The following is a 25,998-nucleotide window of genomic DNA, read 5'->3' on the forward strand; positions in this document are numbered from 1 at the left end:
GGGAAGGCGCCAGCGTGACCGTACACACACTCGGGGAAACTATTTTGTTATCTTTTGTTATGTAATCGGTTGTGACTACATTGTTACTTTGGAATCTAAACTTATTACTCATGTTTTGATGGTTGTAAAAATGAAAATTTTTTATTGGAAATTTTATGACGTTACAATTTTGCATGGCTTAGAAAGAGATTTTGATAAAACAAAGAACTTAGATCATAGATCCAAGCATGATCTTACCTTAGATGAAGAATTTGTGGAAATATCTTCTTGAAAAACCTTCTAAATTTCGAGAACTTGATGAAGAGTGGAGGGAGTGTCCTTGAGAGATTTGTGAGAGAAATGTGTGTGTGTGTGTGCGTGCTTGAAATTGCCCAAGAGCAAGAGAGAGAGGAGAGAAGAGGATGTTTGAAGTGTAATAACCTATATATCTTCCATGCAAAGATAAGGTGTCATGCAAAAGTCAACTTCTTCTTCTCCTTTTGGGCTTGGGCCGAGAATTAGAGAGGAAGAGAAAAGAATTTGGGCCTTGTATGCTTAAGCCTTTTTCATGGTTATGTTAAGTGATGTTTGGTCCAAATAATCATAAATGTGAGTCTTATGACCTATTAGGGCTAAATTAGGTTAATTATGGCCCAAAATGGTTCATATAATTAATTTATTTCATTCTAGGCACAATATGGCCCAAAATATTGAAATAAATGGAAGTAGGTCATATTAGAGCCCATTCAAGAGTTCTAAGCCCAAGGTGGTCAAATTGGAAGCTTATTGGTCCATTAGGCCCAATAAGGAAGTCCTAGTCCAAAATGGACTTAAACAAGAACTTCTAGGGTTTCCAATTGATTATTGACTACTTGAAATGCTTGCATGGTGTGTTTGATTGAAATTCTATTGTCATAGAGTATGCATCATACATGCTCTTATGTCTTTGATTCATAATTTGACTTAAGTGTTGTAGTTACAAGGCACAAAAATTTCTAGTTGTGACATCATTTCCTCGTCAGAGGGAATTTCGTCCCGAAATTCTTTTGAAAGCTAGATTTGAGAATGCTAGAATAGGTGAGGGTACTTTTGCTTCATTTGGTCGTCGCGTTCCCACGTGAATTCTGGCCCACGCTTCGCGTTCCACCGTACTTTCACGATGGGGATGCGACTTTGTTTAGTACGCTTCACCTCCCTGTCCATGATTTCGACAGGTTCTTCAACGAACAGCAGATTCTTGTTGATTTCAATCTCGTCAAGGGGAATGACGAGAGTTTCATATTATAGGCACTTTTTTAGATTGAAAACATGGAACACGGGGTGTACGCTGCTTAGCTCAGTGGGTAGCTGCAGTTTGTACGCCAGTGGACCTATTCGGGCAACGATCTCGAAAGGTCCAATGTATCGTGGGTTTAGTTTTCCCCGTTTTCGGAAACGAATGACCCCTTTCCAAGGTGAAACTTTTAACAGCACACGATCTCCAACCTGAAACTCTAAGGGCTTTCGTCATTTATCAGCGTAGCTCTTTTGTCGGTCGCGCGATGCTTGTAGTCGAGCTCTGATTTGAACTATCTTTTCCGTGGTTTCACGTGTGATCTCCTGTCCCGTTAACGCCTTGTTCGATGCCAGTTTCTTTGCTAGCTAGGTGTCACCCACCTCAGCCCAACACAACAGTGATCTACACTTACGTCCATATAGTGCTTCGAAAGGAGCGACTTTGATGCTCGAATGGTAACTGTTGTTATACGAGAATTCAACTAAGGGTAAGTGGGTATCCCAAGACTTCCCAAAGTCTATCACACATGCGCGAAGCATGTCTTCGAGCGTCTGGATGGTTTGTTCGCTTTGACCGTCCGTTTGTGGGTGATAAGTGGTGCTCATGTCGAGATGGGTTCCAAGTGCTTTCTGAAGTGATTGCCAAAAACGTGAAGTGAATCTACTGTCTCTATCTGAGATGATAGACACTGGTACTCCGTGAAGTCTCACGATTTCTCGAATGTATAATCGTGTCAGTCTCTCCATCTTTTAGGATTCTTTTATTGGCAGGAAATGGGTGGATTTCGTCAGTCGGTCAACTATTACCCAAAGTGTCTAATCCGTCCGACGTCTTGGGTAGCTTGGTCACAAAGTCCATGGAAATCCCTTCCCATTTCCACTCGGGGATCACTGGTTGTTGTAATAACCCCGAGGGCTTCTGGTACTCCACCTTTACTTTGGCGCAAATAAGGCCTTTGCTGACATACGTGGCAATTTTTGCCTTCATGTTAGGCCACCAATAATGTTGGTTAATATCCAAGTACATCTTGTCCGAACGTGGATGGATGGAGTATCGCGTCTTTTGAGCTTCATTCATGACTACCTCCCTAAATCCTCCGAGTTTAGTGACGCAAATACGGTTCATGAAATAGTATACTCCGTCCTCTTTTACCCCTAGATTCTTCTCCATTCCGCGTAACGCTTCGCTTGCTCTGTTTTCAGTCTTCATGGCATCTGACTGGGCTATCCCGATCTGAGTGATTAGGTGAGATTTATGGTTATTGAGAGAGTTATCGCACGACGATTAGAGTACTCCTTCCGGCTCAAGGCATCAGCTACCACGTTGGCCTTGCCTGGGTGGCACTTGATTTCACAATCGTAATCATTTAATAATTCAACCCATCTGCGTTGCCTCATATTCAGCTCTTTCTGATTCAAGATGTGCTAGAGACTCTTTTGGTCTGTGAAGATTATGCACTTCATACCATAAGGTAATGCCTACAAATCTTCAGAGCAAATACCACTGCTCCCAATTCTAGGTCATGGGTCGTATAATTCACTTCGTGTGTCTTTAGTTGGTGGGATGCGTAAGCTATCACTCTTCCACGCTGCATGAGAACGCAACCTAAACCCTGATTTGACGCGTCACAGTAGACCACGAAATCTTCCGTTCCCTTTGGTAGAGATAGTACCGGGGCGCTGCAGAGTGCTTGCTTCAGGGTTCGAAATGCAACTTCTTGTTTGTCCTTCCATTTGAATGGTACGCCCTTTTGTGCAAGCGAGGTAAGTGGCTTGACGATCTTAGAGAAGTTTTTAATGAACCTCCTATAGTAGCCTGCTAGGCCTAACAATTGGCGAATTTTTGTGGGTGTCGTCGGGACTGCCCATCCTTTAACAGCTTTGACCTTAGAAGGATCCACATGAATTCCTTCCCGACTAACAACATGACCTAGGAAGTTCACGCTACGGAGCCAGAACTCACACTTGGAGAGTTTTGTGTATAGCTTTTCCATTCGCATGGTTTCCAGGATGTGTCGGAGATGTTGGCCATGCTCTTCTTCGCTTCGGGAATAGACTAGAATGTCGTCAATGAAGACGATAACAAAGTTGTCGAGGAATGGTGACAGATTCGGTTCATCGGGTCCATAAATGCGGTAGGGGCATTTGTTAGACCGAAGGGCATTACGACAAATTCATAATGTCCGTAACGAGTTCGAAAAGCGGTTTTGGGAATATCCTCTTCCCGGACCTTGAGCTGATGGTACCCGGACCGTAGATCTATCTTAGAGAAGTAACTAGCTCCTTGGAGCTGGTCAAATAGATCATCGATTCATGGGAGTGGATAGCGATTTTTGACAGTGAGTTTGTTTAGCTCTCTGTAATCGATGCACATTCTAAAAGATCCGTCCTTCTTTTTGACAAAGAGGACCGGAGCTCCCCATGGCGAGTAGCTGGGTCGGATGAATCCCTTGCCCAGGAGTTCGCTGAGTTGGCTGGACAATTCCTGCATTTCAACAGGAGCTAGCCGGTAAGGCGATTTAGCGAGAGGGGTTGCTCCTAGAATGAGATTAATTCGGAACTCAACTTGTCTCTCTGGGGGTACTCTAGGAAGATCTTCAGGAAATACGTCTGGGAATTCACGTGCTACTGGAATGTCTTGAATGTTAACCTCTTCCTTGGTTTCATCCACTATGTGAGCCAGGAACGTCAAATCGTTCTTTCGTAGATGCTTCTGTGCCTGGATGCACAAGATGAGGCAAAGGTTCATGCTAGGTTTGTCTCCGTAAATAACTAGGGTATCGTGATTTGGAAGGTGAAGGCGAACGGCCTTCTCGTGACACGTAATTTCATCATGGTGGGGGCTTAACCAGTCCATGCTAATAATCACATTGAAACTCCTAATGGAAACAAGCATTAAGTCTATTCGAAAGACGTGTTGATTGAAGGTTAGGGTACATCCGATGTAGATTTCCCCAGTGGATTCGGTTTTCCCATTGGCCATTTCCACCGTAAAGGTTTCATTGAGCTTCTGGGGTTGTTGGTTTAACAAATGTTTAAACTTATTGCTCACACAGCTTCGCTCTGCACCGGTGTCAAATAGGATGCATGCATAAGTGTGGTTTAGGGGTAACGTACCGGTAACAACAGCGGGATCCTGAATCGCCTCCCCCTGACCCATGGTCAGCACCCTTGCTATTCCTCCATTTCCAGGATTGTTGTTGTTAAGGCAATCTCGACGGAAATGCCAAGTCCTTCCACACCCATAGCAGGTGTGGCTAGGTCCTGCATTATTTCCGCCGGTGTTGGTGTTGTTGTTGTTGTGGTTGTTGTTGTTGTTGCTTCCCTGTTGTTGATTCTGAGGAGGGTAAGTCCTGCAGTACCTTGCCGTGTGCCCCTTCCGATTGCAACTGGTGCACTGCATCTCCCTGCATTCTCCATTCTAAATTTCGAGAACTTGATGAAGAGTGGAGGGAGTTTCCTTGAGAGATTTATGAGAGAAATGTGTGTGTGTGTGTGTGTGTGTGCGCGCGCGCGCTTGGAATCGGCCGAGAGCAAGAGAGAGAGGAGAGAAGAGTGATTTTTGAAGTGAGTTGCATGAAAACATGAGATGGCATGGATGTTTGAAGTGTAATAACCTAGATATCTTCCATGCAAAGATGAGGTGTCATGCAAAAGTCAACTTCTTCTTCTCCTTTTGGGCTTGGGCCGAGAATTAGAGAAGAAGAGAAAAGAATTTGGGCCTTGTATGCTTAAGCCTTTTTCATGGTTATGTTAAGTGATGTTTGGTCCAAATAATCATAAATGTGAGTCTTATGACCTATTAGGGCTAAATTAGGTTAATTATGGCCCAAAATGGTTCATATAATTAACTTATTTCATTTTGGGCCCAATATGGCCCAAAATATTGAAATAAATGGAAGTGGGTCCAATTAGAGCCCATTTAAGAGTTCTAAGCCCAAGGTGGTCAAATTGGAAGCTTATTGGTCCATTGGGCCCAATAAGGAAGTCCTAGTCCAAAATGGACTTAAACAGGAACTTCTAGAGTTTCCAATTACTTATTAACTACTTGAAATGCTTGCATGGTGTGTTTGATTGAAATTATGTTGTCATAGAGTATGCATCATACATGCTCTTATGTCTTTGATTCATAATTTGACTTAAGTGTTGTAGTTACAAGGCACAAAAATTTCTAGTTGTGACAGATTAAGAGTCCTTAATAAGTCACCCAAATGAAATATTAAGGCTAGGATCCAACAAAGTATTTACAGGTGGAAGAGGGATGCCGTAATCCACACTATAAAATATTTAAAGGTAGGTAAATGATGATTTACCAATTTCCACCATAAGAAGGAAATATTTTATTATTAGGTTTTATTGGTTTTGAAACTCCTAGATCTTTTGAGATACATTGAACTTTTCAATGGCATGTTTGAATCTCGAATGTGCCCTCTCAAGTTTGTGACTGGGATGCCGAGGATCACAAACAAGGTGTGAATAACCATACAAATTGACTTGGTACCCTTAACAATATTACCTAATCGATGTGCCGGTTAACCACACACGCTCCACCGATCTATAATAAAGTCAAGTTACCCTTTGCCACTCTTAGTAGTCCATGTTAGTGTGTCGGTTAACCACACATGCTCCACTAACGACTTGGTAAGGTACAAAGTGTAATTTTATGGGCTAGCACCAATTTCACATTTTCCTAAAGTAACTAAGATTAAGAATTTATAATGTATAGGTACTTTATAATTCATTATACTTTTAATAAGAATTTAAAGTCGTATCCTACCCGTTCGGCTAACGACCCTCCACCGATCAAGGAAGCGGTGGCTGAGAGTGGACACCCATTAAGTCACCATTTTATAGGCAACAACGTTATACCCCCCTTATAGACCAGCTTCGTGAATGAGGCCTACTAACGGTAAGAATGACATATTCTTATACATATCTATATAATAAATTATAATAATAGTATAAGTGTTGATTTTTAAACTTTTTTAAAAATCTAAGGTTTAATTTGGAATTAAAGTATTAGAGTGTAAGACTTTTCAAATTCCAAAACTTGAGGGCAAGAATTGAAACTATTCCAAGTCTCTTTAATTTGTAACTTATGAGTTTTAATGGTTCATAAACATGAAGACTCTTCATTTTATGAAACCCCTTTAGTTATTTAATCATAAATTAAAGAAGTGACTTTTGGTTATCCATAACTTGAGGACAAGTTATGAACACCATCATTGCCATTAAGATCATGAATTAAACACACATTGAGGTTACACATAATTCCTATGATCTTCTAAAAAAACTCATAAGAACACAAATTCATGTCAAGCAATTTTCAAGAAATCATATAAACATATACAATACTTGAAAATTAATAAAAATCATGTAAAATGGGTTAACATAATCATTATCATTTTGAAAAACAGATTTTACAAGTCCAAAACAGATTGGGATAATGATTTTCATCCATTTCCAATAGCAAAACACGAAAAGACTGCCCAGCACGCACCTACTCATCGAGTGCATTATCCTACTCGACGAGTAGGATGAATTTGTTCATGGACTCGACGAGTCCTCCCCATGAACTCGGCGAGTCTAGTCGATAATGAGCAGAATTTTCGATTTTCAAGCAGTTTTGCATCAAGTATACAGAAAACAATCCTAGGCTCTGATACCACTGTTGGGTTTTGAGCATTCTAACACTTCCTAAGTGTACATGCAACCCTAATAACCTTGAATCTATGTTTTCTCTATATACATGCAAATTTCTTTTTCAAGGTTATCTCCTAACTAGCGTGGCATGGGGAATAAATAAAATATAAAACTAGGAGAAATACATACCTTGATGTTGCTTGGGATCCTTGAAGACTTTGTAAGCCTAGAACCCCAAATGTTGTGCCTCAAATGCTTCACACAACACCACAAAACTTGGAATAACTTGAGAGAATACTTCTAGCACTCAAAATCGGTTATGCCCTCTCTAGTAACACTAGGTCACGATTTTGCTAGCCAAAGGGTTCCTTTTATAGTGGTGTCACAATTAGGGTTTCATTAAGAAGACCCATAATTGTCATGACTCTTCATTTCTCATGACCCATGGGTTTGTAACTCCCATGGACTATCCATGGAGCTCCAAATGGTTACATCCATAACCCATAAACAATGGATCATTAATCCACCATAAAAGAATTGATGATTGTCATAATCAACCCTATATATTTAATTAGTCTCACTTTGATCACCAAATTAATACTAGATTAATAATTGATCAATACAAATCAAATAACACTATTATTAATATATTAGAACTTATAATATATTAGCAATCATAAGTGCCATATTCTCTCATTTAGTCTATCCAAGTATTGCAATGCCATGCAACCTAAATTTACCATGCCGGGTCGGGTCAAGTACATACCAAATATAGGTATGGACTTAGATACTATATCCAACAGTATTAGACCCCTTTTCGGGGAGATTTAGGGCTTTTATAAGCCATTCTTGTTGACCAACCATGATTGCAAGCATGGTTGGGGGTTGAGGCTTCAGATTTAGGCTCCTTAAGGAGTCAGAAGGCAGAAAGGGACTACCTTTGCACCCATGGAAAGCCCCATGCAACTCAAGAGCTTTTTTAGGGTCTTTTTAGCTCATTGTCCCATGCATGCACGTAAATTTCGTAACTTTACGTTCTAGATCGATCTTAGGATCCTAGATCTATCATTTGGAAAAGTGTTGTACATCAGAATTCAAGAAATGAGACTTAGACAACCTCGACTCGGCGAGTCATTCTTGGGACTCAGCGAGTCCAAGGCTTGACTCCCCTTTTCTGTTAGGCGAGTCAAGGATAGAACTTGTTTGTAGAAAGAGTATGATCTCGACGAGTTGTTCATACAACTCAGCGAGTCGGATGAAGGTTCATTCGAGGTGGTTTTAGAAGGAGAACTCGTCAAGTCATTGCAAAGCTCGACGAGTAGAAGCGTGAAGAAGGACAAATGAAGGGTAGGGACTCGACGAGTTGGAGATCCAACTTGGCGAGTCAGGTCAACTAGAAGTTGACTTTGAATTTGACTTTGACTTGGTCAAGGATAAAATAGTCATTTTACCCTAAGAATAGTTATCAGTGCCTGAATAAGTGTTTTATGGGAATTATAGATAGAGGATCACCAAAGCAGCAATCGAACATATGTCGATCATCTTTTCAGCAGTGAGCCTTACGAGTGAGTTACCTTCCAGTACGGGTGGGTCTACAGCACCAATGCCGACCCACCAGTAGGTGATTATGGGTGAGACGGTTATCTTGGTGATAGTTGTATGGTTGCTATATCTGTGTTGAGTATGTGTTAGTAGTAGTAGGGTGCACTAGCCCCTGGTTACCGGTTGAAAGATACCGAAGACGTTTACCGGTTGAAATATACCGAAGGGGTGGAAAAAACCCATGCATGTATAGTTGTATGCGTATCATATGTCATTATGTGACTCAGTATGCCTATGTATGTTATCGTGAAACCAATATGTAATATGTGATAGGGGTAGGGGTGAAATAGTCCCCAGATACCGGTTGAAAGATACTAAGGGGGGGAGGGGAGGGTTAGTTCTCGGATACCAGTTGAAAGACACCGAAGGGGAGAGTAGCTCCCGATTACCAGTTGAAAGATACCAAAGGGAAGGATAGTTCCTGGCTACCAGTTGAAAGATATCGAAGGGGAGGGTAGCTCCCGATTACCGACTGAAAGATACCGAAAGGGAGGGTAGCTCCCGGTTAGCGGTTGAAAGATACCGATGATTATGTGCTACGGGTATCGTGGGAGAATTCACTAAGCTTCGTGCTTACAGTTTCAGTTTTGGTTTCAGGTGCCTCTTTGTCTAAGGGGAAGGAGTCGACGGTGTAGCAGCGCATCATACACACACATGTTTTCCGCATGGAGTTTCCTGGGGGTGTACTCTGATTTATTTTACTTTTGACAAAATGGTTTTTATGGTGACATCTTTTGGATTATTGATATATTGGTTGTGATTGAAAAAGTAACACCATAGTATAAGTTTACATGTTTCTAAATCAATTACATTATATTGACAAAAATGAAATGTTTGACGCCTTACCGTCCCATCCTCAAAAGTCGTTGTTTACTTGTTTTACTGATTCCCTGAGAATACAAGTGGTTTTGAAAAAATTTCAACAATTAAGTTGGTGAGTTCATAAGTTTTTGAATAAAATGTTGAAATTCTTTCTTGATAAAAGTAATGTTTGTCCTAGAAAAATCCAATATTTCCTTTAAAAATGTATCGTAGTCTTATATGCCAAGACTAACAATGTACTAGTATTTTTCCGTATAAATTGTAAATCATGCAAGTTTAAATTGACATAAACTCATTTATTTAAATGGAAACCGTGTAAATCTTATGCTTTGTTAATACCCCATGTGAATTATTATAACCATACTATGACTTAGTCGGCCTTGTATACGACGTTCTTCAGGCATCGGAATGTTAATGACATTTGTCACCCCAAACCTGCTGGTCTAGCTGTTACATGTAGCTAAGATGTGGGTTTGTCGGACCCAATATAGATATATACACAACTATCACGCTCTCCCTGCAAGAGATTCTGGTTATAATTATAGGACTTGGTTATGAAGTCCATGGTTATCCGTTCCCACAATTATCATGCCCTCCCTATACACAACTTGGTTATGAAGTCCATGGTTATCCGTGTTTACTTCCACTCGGGTATTTCTGGTTGTTGAAGTAAGCCCGATGGCTTTTGGTATTCTACTTTAACCTTGCCGCAAGTCAGACACTTGCCCATGTATGTAGCAATCTCTGCTTTCATGTTCGGTCACCAGTATAACTTCTTGAGATCCAGATACATTTTGTCAGCACGTGGATGGATGGAGTATCGTGTTTTGTGCGCTTCGTTCATGACAACATCTCGGAGCCCACCGAACTTCGGGCTCCAAATTTGGTTCATGAGATAACGAGCTCCGTCGTCTTTGACTTCAAGGTTCTTATCCATTCCCCGCAATGCCTCACCCGTCACATTTTTTGTTTTCAAGGCCTCTAGTTGGGCCACTTTGATTTGCGTGGATAGGTGTGAATGTATTGTCATTGTTAGTGACTTTACTCGATGTCTCGAGTATTCTTTTCTGCTTAAGGCATTTGCTACCACATTAGCCTTGCCCGGATGATAGCGAATCTCTCACTTGTAGTCGTTCAGTAGTTCTACCCATCATCTCTATCTCATGTTGAGCCCTTTTTGATTGAGGATATGTTGGAGACTCTTAATATTAGTGAAGATAATGCACTTTGTGTCGTAGAGGCAGTGTCTCCAGATCTTCAGGACAAACACTACTGGTCCCAACTCCAAGCCGTGGGTAGTTTAATTAACTTCTTGCGTTTTAACTTTTAAGTTGTCTCGAGGCATACGCGATGACCTTTCCTCTTTGCATGAGTCCACATCCAAGACCTTGATTTGAAGCGTTACAATAAACCACGAAATCCTCAGTCCCTTATGGGAGAGACAAGATCGGTGCACTGCACGGGGCTTGTTTCAACGTTTGGAAGGCAACTTCTTGTTTAGTCTCCCAATTAAATGCTACACCCTTCTGGGTTAGGGTGGTGAGTGGTTTTGCGATCTTGGAGAAGTTTTGAATGAATCTTCGGTAATATCCCGCAAGCCCTAAGAATTTTCGGATTTCCGTTGGTGTTGTCGGTGTAGCCCAGTTTTTGATCACCTTGATTTTAGAGGGATCCACATGTATCCCTTTCTCGCTAACCACCTGTCCAATGAATCCCACTTCTCGGATCCAAAATTCGCACTTAGAGAGTTTAGCATAAAGCTTCTCAGTTCTTAGAGTCTCCAATACTAGTCGTAGATGTTGTCTGTGCTCTTCTTCGCTTCGTGAATAGACCAAAATATCGTCGATGAATACGATTACGAATTTGTATAAGAAGGGTCGGCACACTCGGTTTACTAGGTCCATGAACACAGCAGGTGCGTTTGTTAGCCCGAAGGGCATCACCACAAATTCGTAATGAACGTAGCGCATTCTAAAAGCTATCTTGCGAATATCATCCTCTTGAACTCGAAGTTGATGGTAACCCAACCTCAAGTTGATTTTTGAAAAGTAGCTTGCTCCTTGTATTTGGTCGAAGAGGTCATCGATTCAGGGTAGGGGATATCGATTCTTGACGGTAAGTTTGTTTAACTCCCGATAGGCGATGCACATGCGAAAGGATCCGTCCTTCTTCTTCACAAAGAGGACTGGTGCTCCCCAAGGTCAAAAGCTCGGTCTGATAAACCCTTTGCTTAATAGCTCATTCAGTTGACTGGACAGTTCTTGCATTTACGTCGGTGCTAGACGGTATGGAGCTTTGGCTACGGGGGTAGCTCCCAGGACCAAATCGATTCGGAATTTGACTTGTCATGCAAGTGGCACACCAGGAAGGTCCTCTGGGAACACGTCGGGAAAGTTACAGACCTCTGAGATGTCTTTGATGTCCTTTGTTTCTTGTTTCTTATCTACCACGTGGGCTAAGAATGCATGGTATTCCTTTTGGAGATACTTTTGACCCTTGATGCAAGAAATGATTTGTAAGTTTGCACCGGGTTTATCGTTGTAGATGAGAAGGGTTTCGCCATTAGGCAGCTTAAGGTAGATGGCCCTTTCATAACATAAAATGTCAGCACGATGAGAACTTAACCAATCCATGCCAATGATGATTTCGAAACTTTTTATTGTGGCAGATATTAGGTCAATTTTTACCAATGGCTGTCTAGAGTGAGGGTACACCATGTGCATATATCACTAGTGCACTTTGCCTTTCCCTTTGCCATTTCTACTACATATGAATCTCTTAGTGACTGGGGATTTTGTTTAAGTAATTGTTTGTATTGGTGGCTCACGAAACTCCTATCTACCCCACTATCGAAAAGTATGCATGCATATGAGTTATTGAGGAGAAACATACTGGTAACCACCATGGGATCCTTGACTGCCTCTCCGTGTCCTATAGCCAGGACTCTTCCTACACCCCCAACATTGGCGTTTTGTGCCTTTGGGAAGTCTCGTTTGAAGTGCCTTGTTTCCCCACAGCCATAGTAGGCTCGACCTGTTCCGGCGTTGGTGATTTGAGTTATGGGTTCGTCTGGTGCTCTACAAAATCGAGTGGTATGCGCCTTCTTGTTGCAGTTGTTGCAGTGTATTTCCCAACAAGCACCGGTATGGTGGAAGTTGCACTTGTTGAACTTGGGAAACGTTCCAACATATTGCCTCAATGGTGTTGGAGTGATAGGAGTAGTGGCAGCACAGACAACAACTGTCTGTTGCTTCTTCACGGAGTCTGGTACTGGCTGTTTCTTCTTGTTGCTCCAAAATTTTCTTTTATTGCTTCCCTCTCTTGCTTGATCAGGGGTGGTGGTCACAGTACCATGGCTCGACCTATGGTCAATAAGTTGTTGTGCCAATTTCTTGGCACTGTCAAAAGTAGTAGGTCTTGAGTCCAGCACACTATCTTGGATCTGGGATGATAGTCCCTAGAGGTATCGCTTCACCTTCTTCTCTTTTGGAGTGACCATTGATGGGCAAAGAAGTGCTAGGTCATTGAATCGGGCGGTATAAGTTTCAAGGTCAGAGCCCGACATCTTGAGACTCCAGAGTTCTTGTTCAAGTATTCGCACCTCGCCCCTCGGCCAATACTCCTTCAGCATCATAGCCTACAATTCCTCCCAGCTCATGGAGTTAGCCACTGCAAGAGTAAGTGACTTAACTCGACCATTCCACCAAGTAAGGGCCCTGCCGGTGAAAGTGAATGTTGCATACTTGACTTTGCTCGTTTCGGGACAAGCATAAACTTTGAAGACTGCTCTGGTCCTCTCGAACCATTGCATTAGTGTGATGACACCCCCGCTTCCATTGAAAGAATCGGGCTTGCCATTGGCAAAGTCATTGTAAGAATACCCTCTTGTATGCCCTGTACTGTCCCCATGATTAGAGTGTGTAGCACCATATCCAGAACCACCGGCACTATTGGTACCCATTTGTGACATTTCATCCGCTACGGCCGCTGTTACCGCAACTTGAAACATTACGAAATCAAACTGTGGAGGCGGTGGTGGAGGAGGTGGTGGTGCTGTGCTTCCGGAAGGTCTGGGATTTTTCCTTGGCGTCATAGTTATGTCATAAGTTTTAAAGACGAAAATTCGGTGAGTCTTCATTAGTAGGGATGAGTCGGGTGCTCTTTGAGCTACATTATCAGTATTGTGTCCTAACTTTATTGTATTTGCAAACAATTCATAAACAAAGTCTATACAAATAAACTTATGAATTTAGTAATAGTGACTCGACCGAACACTTGTGTTCTGCTCTGCGCCTGATCCACTCCTAAAATTCACTCGACATACACCAGTTGCATGTAATTAAGTTTTGATAAACCATTGAACCTAATGAGTCTATCCTAAGTCCACAACTAAACAAGGAACATGTCCTATGGCGGACTCACCATTTCTAAGTCGATCGCCCCTTAATTACACATAACCTCGAGGTACACCTTAATAATTTTAGAGTTATCATTTGCAAATTTTTTGTATTATCAAGTTATGAGATCCAATGCCAAATATCCAACAAAATAAAATGCAAGTCAATTTCATTGATATAAATTTAGTACATGTTGCTTAAGAAAATTTGACCTCATAGAAGGTCTACATTACATCAATGTAGAATAAAATTTTCACATCATAACGACCCCTCGAATAGTGTAATCACTTAGACGCAGGGTCGAACCTACCTGCAGGAAAGAGTAGCACCAACGCATACCCATAAACCTAGTTTATAACAAAATATGAGTAGTGTAAGCACTACTCGTGGCGGGTGGCATCTGGTGGTCCCTGAAAGGCGGCTATGAATGCCCGCTTTTCCCTGATCTCCTCCTTGTCCTTGGCTGCCTGGCGCTCCATTACTGTTAGTTGCCTCTCCATTTTGGCCTGACACTCCCGATACTCTCGAGCTTCACTCTGGGCGATGGCAGCTTCCTGCTGCAGAACCTCAGTGCGATTCGTGGTGTGGTCATGATCCTGGTCCAGGTGTCGAAAAAGGGCTCCTGTGACTTCCACAGTTTCTCCACCCTTCATAATCTGGTTGGCGGATGCCCGGATCTGCTGATAGTGGCGAGCGATGCGGTGAATAATGACAGGGAGGGACCTGTTGGCTGAGCCTCCCCTGTCGAGGTTGTAGAAACCTCTGTTGTTGCCGTATGGGTCGGATTGGCCTTGTTCCTGGCTCCTCTTCAGGGTCTTCTTCAGGATTCTCCTCGATCATTTCCTCGGGTTCTGCCTCGAGCCATCCAGCGTTTCCCTCATTAGGGAAGTAAGGGTCTCCACGTAGATGGAATCTCTCCTTGTCGTCAGTACAAGAATAGGGGTGTAAGAGGAACGTAATGAATTTAAAAAAAATATTGTACTCTTAGTAACATAAAATACTCCTATAGTATGTTAAATATTCGTTTGACTCTAATTGCAGTTCTTGTATGAGTGTTGGTAGGTTAATAGAATTGTTGCCCACTACAACTATCCCTCGACATATGCTAGTCACTTCTCGGACGAATATAGTTGATCAGGCTATATTCCTCCTAGACTTGATAACATATCCCAAGGCATAATGTTAGCGTACAACTCATCCATTTGTACTTTTTGTAATTTCTCCTAAATGTGCCACTATATCGGCATGCATGTATGTACTTATAATTTTTATAAAAATACTAATTTATTTTTAAAAGTATAATTGTATGGAAATGGTTTAATCAGAGAGTCCCATTGTGTTTAGAGTTTGTATAAATAAATAAATATATATATATATATATATATATATATATATATATATATATATATATATATATATATATATATATATATATATTATATGGTTTGATATACTAAGTTCACTATAAACAATGCTCTGATACCAATCTGTCAAACCCCCAAACCAAGGATGGCGGAAACGTTCGGCGGTGGAGGACTTCATATATAGTATCACAACAACGAGTATAATAGTATACGTTTACATAGTATAAGAGTAATGTTTACATAAATATAATTGAAAAACTTACACCATAGTATAAGTTTACGTGTGTCTAAATCAATTACATTATAATGTTTGACGCCTTACCGTCCCATCCTCAAAAGCCATTGTTTACCTGTTTTACTGATTTCCTGAGAATACAAGTGGTTTTGAAAAAATTTCAACAATTAAGTTTGTGAGTTCATAATCTTTTGAATGAAATTTTGAAATCCTTTCTTTATAAGAGTAATGTTTGTCCCAGAAAAATCCAATATTTTCCTTTTAAAATGTATCGTAGTCTTAAATGCCAAGACTAATAATGTACTAGTACTTTTCCATATAAATTGCAAATCATGCAAGTTTAAATCAAAATAAACTCGTTTATTTAAATAGAAACCCCGTAAATCTTATGTTTTGTTAATACCCCATGTGAGTTATTATAACCATACTATGACTTAGTCGGTCTTGTATACGACGTTCTTCAAGCGTCGGAATGTTAATGACATTTGTCACCGCAGACCTACCGGTCTAGCTGTTGCATGCAACTAAGATGTGGGTTTGTCAGACCCAATATAGATCTATACACAACTATCACGCTCTCCCTACAAGAGATACTGGTTATAATTACAGGACTTTTGTTGCGCTACTTTGGAAGTAATGTGAAGCGAATGTCTCACAAATTTATTCATTAACAGATTTACGTAGTGTGAAACTGAAAACCCCTTTTGTAGAAATGTATTCTTTCTTAATGTATATGAAACATAAACTATACCTATTATAGTTTATCAAAATATTTGTAATGTATAGTAACCTCTTCTGTGTAAGTAGAATATGTAGCAAAACATAACTATGTTTACTATGCCTCATCATGCATTAATTGTAATAATAAATGCTCTTACAATTTAGTGAACATTTTTATGTTATATATTTATGTTCCAACAGAAAACACATGCAAAAATATGAAATCATCAATGATTAACACTCTCTAGATGTTACAAAGTGTTATGGAAGTTGTAATCTGTAAATTTGTTTTTACCATTTCTGCACTGATTTAGAAAAATCACAGAAAAATCATATGAAATCAAAAATTAAATTCGTAAACACTAAGAGTTTATAAAATGTGTCTACTTTGTTCATAAGTTTTATCATGATTTTTAGAATCCTCTAACTGGTGTGAAGACGTTCATATTCACAGACTGGTCCGAATTCGTAGCTATAGTGATAGGCAGTTTTGTAAAAATCACCATAAATTGTAGAAACATTTTATGGACATGTGTAAGTAGTCATTTTAAAGGAATAAACCTGAACTATTTGCACATAATACAGTTTTGAAAACTAAAAAGTTTAAGATGTTCAAAACAGTTCGTGAATGAACATTAACTTTCTTGTTGAAAGTTGATGTTTGAGTTTAGTTATGTTGTTAGTGTTTTAACTTGTATTCTCGCTCTAAAAATTGAAGAAAACATGAAAATGTGGGGGTATGAACTCACATTGAGTGATTTTAGTAGATGGATGATAAAGAAAAGGAGTTTCCAAGTCAAGAACACTTGGGAGGTGCTTGAAGATTTGAAGGTTCTATGAACAAATATGATGATATTTGTGTAAGGAATCCATGTTTTGAGTGAAAGGATGTAAGATAATCAAGTGTAGGATGGAAATACTTACCAAAAGTGAGTGAGATACTCAATCACAACCTTGGAGTCTCAAGCTTTAGAGAGAGAGAGAAAGTGAGAGGGGCATGTTTGTTCTTCTTGAGAAAGAGTGAATAAAGTAGGAGAAGAAGTAAAGATTTCCAGTCCTTGATCACCCTCATCTACTGGAGAAAGAGGGTGAAAGGAAAAATAATTGAATAAGTATGGATGAATAGTGACTGAGTATGGCCCTAGAGTGGGTGTGGAGGATTGCTTGTGTCATAGCTTAAAGGTAAAGTCAACACTCCACCTCAATATCTTACCCACTAGATTTTATTCTTACGCAATGATTTCCATTAAAATGTGTTTAAATTATGAATATATAGGGTCTTATAAGTCAAAATATGAGTTTGGGTGAAAATCCCACGTCAAAATCACGAAAAACGGGCTTAAAATGCGAAAATGGTCGAAAACCGGGAAAAGGTGCGAAGTTGGGAAAATTCGGATTCAGGTGCGAGGGTTCGGTCCTCCGAGGTTCGCGTTCGGTCCTGCGATTTTGGTCTGTGCGAGTTCGGTTCCTCCATCTTCGGTTCTCAAGCAGCTTTTGCTCTTTAGCAGGTTCGGTTCCTAGGGGTTGACTTCGGTTCTTGCAAGAATGTTTCGCTTCTTAGGGCTTCGGCCTTATGAGGGTTCGGCCCTATAAGGTTGTTTTTCAAGTAAACTTCCCGTTTTGCATGGTTTTTGGTTAAGTTAAAGGTCGGGATGCCCCCAAATCATTAAAGAAAGTTGAGGTAGCTTATGAGAGAGATTTGGGAGAGAGAAAGAGAGAGACAGATTGATAAAGAGAGATTGAGAGAAAGAGAGACTTCGTTTGTGACCTTTTTGGATGTTTAGCTTCGCAACGTAAGGTTTGTAAATCCTGTTAAGCCTCGTTATGAGTGTTATATGTCCCCGAAGGGTATGTAATAGTGTTTTTATCGAGTAGTTCCATCACTTACCCTGATTAGGGTTTAAAATTTCTAAATACATGAATCTTTTAAGTGATTACTTTGTATTAACAAAGCGAGTTGTCCAACTTTAAACATAAGGCAAACCCTAATATACTAGGGTTAGCTAAGTTGATTGGTTTGACTTTATTTGACTTTTGTTAAATCAAAATTTGACGGTTGTCACACTAACCTAACTGATCAAGTCAGCACGATGTCATGCAAGAGTGAGGAGCGAAGGATGTGGATTGAGATGATAGAGTTTGAGTTGTCTAGGTCTAGAGATGAATCAATTTATTTGCAGAGGGATAATTTGAAGTTTTTGAAACAAAGAAACATATTTTGTTTGATTTCTAAACGACTTTATTCAAATATTACTCAGTTGCATTTGGATTGTGAAATAGGTAAAAAGATTCACAAAATGATATTGCCTTTTCTTGAATTCAAGGAAGACGAGATTGATGATGATTGTTACAAGTGTGAATCTATCGTCTCATCAGACGAAACCTCTAAAGCTTACAAAATTGGACTGGACAAAGTTGAATCTTTTGTTAAGTCCAAAGACCATAAGGACATGTTGAGAAACTTGCTTGATGAAAATGAAAAGTTGAAAATCAAGACCGAAACTGTACATAAATTTGACTCATTGAGTTCCAAGTTAATTTCAGAGAATAAAATCAATCTTGAAAATACATCTAAATTTGATGAGGACAGTGATATGAGTGAAATATCTGTGGAGGATGAGGTTGACTATTTTGAGTTTGTGAAAATTGAAATTGAACCGGTAAAAGTCCTTATTTCTGAAAACTCAGTTGAGTTCGCTAGTATTTATCAAAATAAACCGAAAATTTTCATAAAAAAAAAAGCTACGGTTTATCCTAAAGTCCAAACTGTCCCAAATCAAGTCTTCAAAGTTAATGTAGTGGGCAAAACTCAAACAATAGAATTAACATCTCTTGTAGATGAAGACAACAAACACGGGTGTGACAATTACTTTTGGTCGGCACCAATTGACAATGCGGACGAAACTGTAGGTCTATCAGATAAGACCTCTTGGAGGACAAAGGGATGATATGTGGCTGAGCCCATAAATAAACCATCAAGTTTTGAAAAGGGTAGTACGAGCGGTGCGAAGGAGTGTCCAAACGAAGCTCATTCAGGAAAGAGCGAATCTCATGCAAGTGAATCAAAGCAAAAGGTGAATATTCACAAATCTTTAAAGCAACTTGTTGAGTAAAAACGTCAAAGGAATCAGAGATATCAGAAAAATATCAACGAACGGAAGAAATATTGGCAATCCCAAAATTCGAGCTACGTTCACAAAGGGAAATCTTCAAATCAAAGGATGGAAGTTAGTTCTCCTACGAATGATAATCAATGTTCACACTGTTATTCCTGCAATCAGGAAAATCAATCAAAGAACTTTACTCCAAAACCCTCTTCTTCAATGATATCAAGTTCGAAACCAAAGATTCATGAACCCCTAAGATCTTCACCCAAAGATGTCAAGGGAAAGGGAAAGCTAGTTGATGAGCCCAAAGTTCCAACCAAACAATCGATATCTGATTCTAAGAGAGAAGAGAGAGAATTCATCAAAAATCAAATTAAATCTAAAAGAAAACAATCTGATTTAAAAGAGATGAAACTCAAAGATGATAAGATTAAAGTTTTCACCATTAAAAGGAAAGATGAAACAATGTTAATTAAGCGAACTTCTTTGGTTGATCCTGCTATTACTTTTCCTTGTTCTATAAAAGGCTCACCGGGACCTAAGCAACTTTGGGTTCCTAAATCTGCTTAATCTTTGTAGGTTATTCGTGACAAGTAGTTTAACAACGAATGGTACATAGACAGTGGCTGCTCAAGTCACATGACTGAGAGAAAGGAAGAGTTAAGGGAGTTTGTGCACTGAAAAATGATGGAAATTTAAAGCATGGTAACAACTCATTTGGAATGATCAAAGGCTATGGGATGATTACGAATGAATATTTTTCAATACGAAAGGTGGCTTATGTGGAAGGAATACAACACAATCCAATCAGTGTTTGTCAATTGGTTGTGGAAACAGGCCAGAAAGTAAGCTTTGATGACGAAGGTTCTGAGATTGTAGAGAAAGAAACGAAAGTATTTCTTTTGAAGTCTCCTAGGAAAGGTGAAATGTATCCTCTAAATTTGAACCCGATAAGAGGAAAACCTTCTATCATCCTGCTAACGAAAGCTCGCTCCGATGATACTGGCTATGGCACTAACGACTTTTGCACCTAAATTTCAAGGATATCAACAAGCTTGTGCTTAGTTATCATGTGTGAGGGATTCCTCTATTTAAGTTTGATAAGGATCAATTATTTGTAGCATGCAAAATGGGGAAGCAAAGTAGGAAAATGCATCCAACTCGAGTAAACACGAAAATCATTGAACCTTTAGAACTTCTACACATAGACCTTTATGGACCTTCTGCAATCGAAAGTGTCGGTGGCAGTAAGTATATTTTTGTTATAATTGATGATTTTTCACGTTTCACTTAGGTGTTCTTTCTTAAACAGCAATCTGAGGCAACTCCTACACTCAAGAGTTTCATAAAGAAAGTTGAGCTTCAGCTGCGAAAGCTTATTTGCAATATTCGTAGCGATAATGGGCTGGAATTTAAAAATCAAGACTTTGAAGAATTTATGGCTAATAAAGGAGTTGCACACAATTTCTCTACTCCTTACACCCCACAACAGAATGGCGTAATTGAAAGACGAAATTGTTCTTTGTGTGAAGTTGCTCGAACGAGATACTTGAATGAAATTGGTGTAGAGTAGAAGTATCCTGCATGAATCATGATAACAAATAACATTAATTAGAAAAAATGACCAAAAACATTTTCTGCAAGAAAAGAGCACAAATGATCTTCAAAATGCTAAAAAAAAGAGCAAATGTAGATGTGCACATTGAATTGCAGCGCACTAGAGCTATCTGTAGTAAATTTACTTACAAATATTTGCTAAAAAATTCAATTTTCAGTGTATAAATGGAACATCCTTCATTATTGTCCTGAAATGAAATTCAATCATGGAGATATAGGTAAGAACCTTTACCAAAACTTAGACATACCGTACATCTTGGAATGCGTAACCCCAATTCCTTTCATAAAAACATTTAAAAAATAAGAAAGGTGAACTAAGCATTTTTCAATTCATTCAATGAGGCTTTAGAAATATTAACTAAATGTTTAGGAAATATGCTTCTTTATGCTTTATCATCAAATCTGAAAGCTCGCCAACAATGGAAATAAGCGGAAAATTAAGCAATTAATTTAAATATATTATACAAACCTTTCATTGTTTGAGGGTTGATGTGATATAAGGAAGAGGGTCGAGCACTTCCAAAGAGGACATTCGCATCTATTGCTAATCTCCAGCCAGCAAAAAGTAAGTAAATGAATAAACATTACTCTCAACATTAAACTCTGCAAATAATCATATTTTAATCAGATTTCAAAAAACTAATTGCCCATTTTAAAAAAAAAAAAAAAAAAGCAAATTACAAAAAGCGATCAAATTAAAGTAATCAAACTTAAATACAGATGAAAAAATTTTGTGTATTTTAGAGGATAAAGAACATATATTTGTAATCAGGATCTAGTTCATTGGTCCTAGTCAACTCCAAAACCAAAACCTAAAAAGAAATTAGAGCTTAGAGAGTTACAATCAAATGGAAATGTAACCTAACAGAAACAAAAGACATGATTAATCAACGATCAGGATCCTAAATTCCTAACTATCATCATCATCATCCAATATCCACCATTGATATAGTTGGTAAATTAAAATAAGAAAGGGGGAGGCATTCTAGGCAAATAGCCATGTTATGACATACCTAGGCAAAGTCAAAGAAGCAGATGAATTACAAATATAACCTTAATTGGATAATTAGAACGTTTGAATATTAAACTTTTATAGAAGAATGAACTAATTGTACATCTTTCTACTTATTAATTAATTGTATCAAGGATTCCATTCTCATCTCACCAACAAATTTTGTTTTTGAATTCCAATGGATTTGTGATTGAGGAGTTTGATAATCAGCTTGGCGAAGAACATAATGCATTTAAGCTACCAGTGACCAAGTCGATCCTTAAGAAAATGATACAACTTTGTATTCATTGGCACACCAATATGAACTTGTCACAAATAAGGACCTGAATTGGATAAGGGGAATTAATATTGATAATAACTGAATGCATAAAGTCTGTGATGATATAAAAGACAAAACTGCACAAATGGTCCCTATGGTTTACTCAAAATTGTCATTTTCGTCCAAAAAAATTTGGACTAGCACCATAGGTCCAAATTTTTCATTTTCTTGCGAGTTTAGTCCATTTGCTTTGAACTTTTCTATAATGACAATTTTGCCTTTGTTTTTTGGTTTTCTGTTTTTTTTAGACAAAATTGCAAGAATGGTCCCTATGGTTAGGTCGAAATTGCCACTTTAGACCAAACAGGTTTCGACTAGCATTCATGGTCCAAAGGTTTTCATTTTTTTGCCACTTTGGTCCAATTTACTTTAAATTTTTTTGTAATGGCGATTTTGCCCTTGGATTTTGTTTGTTCAGTTTATTTATTTATATAAATACTTTTATAATTTAAGAAAAATAAAAAAGAAAATACATATCTCTTTCTTTCTTTCTCTCTCTCTCTCACACACACACACACTCTCTATCACTCACTCACACACTCTCTCTCTCTCTCTCTCTCTCTTACATGATTGTGTTCTTCCCCAAAATACACACATACACACACTGATGGAACTCCATTACTCCAGCAACCATCTTGATGAAGCACAGGTTATTACCAAAGAAGACAAGTTCATCGTTACCAGTCGCTACCCACCGAATTGCCACCCACAACCACCAGTAAGGTAGCGTCACTGGAAACCACTCACAATTCCTCCCTTATGTTATTGATTTCTTGTTGATCACCCTCTTTCATGTGACTATAAACCACCTTCTCGCCATCTCCGCATCTCTTTCCTTCATGCCTATCTCTCTTCCCTAATCAAACCTACATTTCTATTTTGACCTAGATTTCTTCACCTTCATCTATAAAATCAAACCCAAATTTCTATTTTGAAAGTTCTTACCTCCCTGCTCTTCCTCTCGTTGAGTTCGCTGGAACAGCAAGAAATGAAGCAGCAGAAGATGATGGAGCAACCCCTGCCACCACTTACGCTGCTATTATGGAACCATCGTTGTTGATTGTTGTTATGGAACGAATCAGCAGAAGCCTCCAGATCTTTCTTCATATTCTTCATATCCTTTATGTTCGGTTTCGAAATCTGCAATATTTATAACTAGGGTTTCGTGTTGTTCTATTTCAGATTCAGGTTGTTCGGGTTCAGTGTTAGTGATGGTAGGGGAAAGGACGAAAGGTGTTAGGAAGAGTGACGATTTTTCTGGAGAGTGAATTTTCCTTCTAGAGTTCGTTTAGGCGGCGGAAGCTCGGCTATCTTTGACAAGGACATCCAACACTATCGGGGTTCGTATCATCCTAATGGAGACGACGATGAAGTTGGTGGCCCAATCTCCGTTTTTGAAGGGGACCAATATCAGAGGAGAGGGATAGTCAATTTTGAAAGATCTGACCGTATCCATAGATCCAATAGTCGCTTTCTTCTTGAAGCAATATGTGCAAATGATGGTTGAATGCAGAGGTTTCTTGAATAAATGGTGGCCGTAGGAGGAAGCAAACTGTGGGAGGAGGCGACTATTTGTTACAGGCAAAGGAATGTTTCTTGAAACCATATGTGGAAAGAGAAAGAGAGGGGGAGGGGGGGGGGGGAGTTAGGGTATTTTATTTTTGTATTAATTTTTAATTGTTTTTAATTAATGTAATAAAAGAAAATTAAAAAATAAAATAATTAGGGGCAAATCTGTCATAGAAAGTTTTAAAAATTTTGGACCAAACTTACAACAAAATGAAAAGTTTTGATCTCTAGTGCTAATCCAAACCTTTTTGGACCAAAGTGACAATTTTGACCTAACCACAATGACCATTTCGTACAACATCCTAATCAAAAACTAAAATAACTTAAAGGTGAAAATTAACATGGAGAAGTACTCTATAATGATATAGTATTATAAATTTTAGGTCTATTCAGTTCATCACCACAAATTTAACAAATAAGCTGACATTCCATACAGAAACAGGTTACAAATCAAAAACATTAGATCCTTTCCACATCTGCTTGCAAAACTCTAACATGACACACAAGTTGAGAGTGTATAGGTAAGGCAAGTCCCACTTGGTGACGATCGTTAATTACAAAAAGAACAAAAACATATGTCAGTTGTGTTGATCTAAAAAATCTTCTACAAGAATAAAATCAGAAAAAAAGTTCTAGGGTCCTTCAATCTTCACAACACAAAAACAAAAACAAAAATAAATAAATAAATAAATAAAAAGAACAAGAGATACCCCATCCATCACTGTCTGTTTTCTCGAAAACCATCGACACTTGAGTCGATGAACACCAAAATTTACTCGACAAATTTACAAATTAGTCAATTCCAATGACCTTCTGCTTGTGCTTGTGCAGCTGGCATGGCAATCCTAGGTTCCGTGATCAGCATCTTCAATGATATCTTCTGCAGATAATCAACCTGCAAATCAAATATAAATGAAAAGTTTTATTCCCCAAAGTACATCAACCACAGATCACACATTCATTCATTCTTCTATTTAATAACTACTTCCATTCAATCTCTCCACAATATCCACTAATAAAAAACTACCAAAAATAAGCAACAAACCAGGCTTGTTGCAGCATTATAAATCTTCTCTTCAAATCTCACTGCTATTTTATGAAGTTCGTCTAACCCCTCCTGTCCAGAGAACGGGAGATGCCTCTTGAAGGTAACCATTCTACATAAAAGCAACATGAACAACAATGTTAACTAGCATATAATCAAATTCTTAAACCACTTAAATTTAAGATAAGGATGTAAATGGTAAATAGTAAATAGTAATACACACATCCTGTTCACCATCCTTCGTCTTGAAGCTGCGTGCAGCTGAAACCTCCAACTGTTTGTATCCATCACCTAAACTAGAACTGTATTTGTAATACTCAGAAATGATTATAATATATTTATACAGAAACAAGTGTTAATTCTTATCTGGAACTATGATTTAGTAACAACACAAAATCGGTTATGAAGGAGGAAAAAGTATCAAGTGTAGCGACCAGTAAAATTTGAGTTTCAATTACCAATATAAGTTGTGCTTACAACACACTAGACATCAAAATTGACGATGATTGAGCATATAATCAGAGGTGTGTTTTAATTCTAGCGATCACCAATTAGCAATGGTTTGGGTGAAAAAAGGGTCGTCAATTAAATAGCGTACATACCAAACAAATGCCTAATTCTTCTTGGAGATAAAGCAATTGGACTCTCTATGAAAATCAAAATCCAACTACTCAAAAGTAAACGATCGAGTATAATCAGAGATTGAATCGATTTGCGTGTAACCGATGGGATTGCCCTGAGATGGTCGCCGCTGACAAAGACGTGAACGACGATCCCTACTTCGATGAAAGACGAGACAGTGGAGAAAAAAATAATAAATAAATAAATAAATAAATAAGGAAGGGTAGCAAGAAACTTATGAAGAAATTTCATGGGAGATACAAATATGTTGACTCGCAAAGCAAAGCATATGCATATCAAATGTAAAAACCGAATCTCAATTCACTTTTAAAATAAAAAGTTTTCGAGAAAACTCCCAAATTATTCCATTTACTTTGTAATTTTTTATTCAAAAAAGTTTCAATTTAAAAAAATAATATTTATTAAGAATTTCTTGTGGATTTAATCTATAGAATTAACATTGTTTTGCTGCTAGATAAAAAAATTATATTTTCAATTAATTTATATTATCTGGTGGGCCACATTTATACCTCAATGTTTTAAGATCACCCTTACCATGCATCCATTTACTCCATACATTCTAGTCTTCCTCAATCACCACAACTTTTTCATGTAAAATGAAAACCAAAAACTAGATCGAATGTGATAGATGAAATCTCTTTAGAAAAACC

General features: G+C 38.6%; 1 protein-coding gene across 3 annotated transcripts; it reads right to left on the reverse strand.

Annotated features, from left to right (window-relative positions):
* Nucleotides 1–24,068: 24,068 nt before the first annotated feature.
* Nucleotides 24,069–25,592, reverse strand: LOC144997192 (mediator of RNA polymerase II transcription subunit 15a-like). 3 transcript variants are annotated; one of them, XM_078957046.1, is made up of 4 exons: nt 25,165–25,592; nt 24,930–25,008; nt 24,707–24,818; nt 24,069–24,556 (listed from the first exon to the last, which is right to left on the reverse strand). In XM_078957046.1, the coding sequence occupies exons 2-4, from the start codon at nt 24,992–24,994 to the stop codon at nt 24,458–24,460; spliced, it is 276 nt and encodes a 91-aa protein (XP_078813172.1). In that variant the 5' UTR covers nt 24,995–25,008; nt 25,165–25,592; the 3' UTR covers nt 24,069–24,457. The 3 variants fall into 3 exon arrangements, with proteins under 3 accessions (XP_078813172.1, XP_078813171.1, XP_078813169.1); XM_078957045.1 differs by having other exon boundaries at nt 25,309–25,591; XM_078957043.1 differs by having other exon boundaries at nt 24,930–25,591.
* Between the last annotated feature and the right edge of the window lie 406 nt (nt 25,593–25,998).

Source organism: Lactuca saligna, chromosome 5, assembly GCF_052625555.1.
Source record: "Lactuca saligna cultivar CGN05327 chromosome 5, ASM5262555v1, whole genome shotgun sequence".
Lineage (NCBI taxonomy): Eukaryota > Viridiplantae > Streptophyta > Magnoliopsida > Asterales > Asteraceae > Lactuca > Lactuca saligna.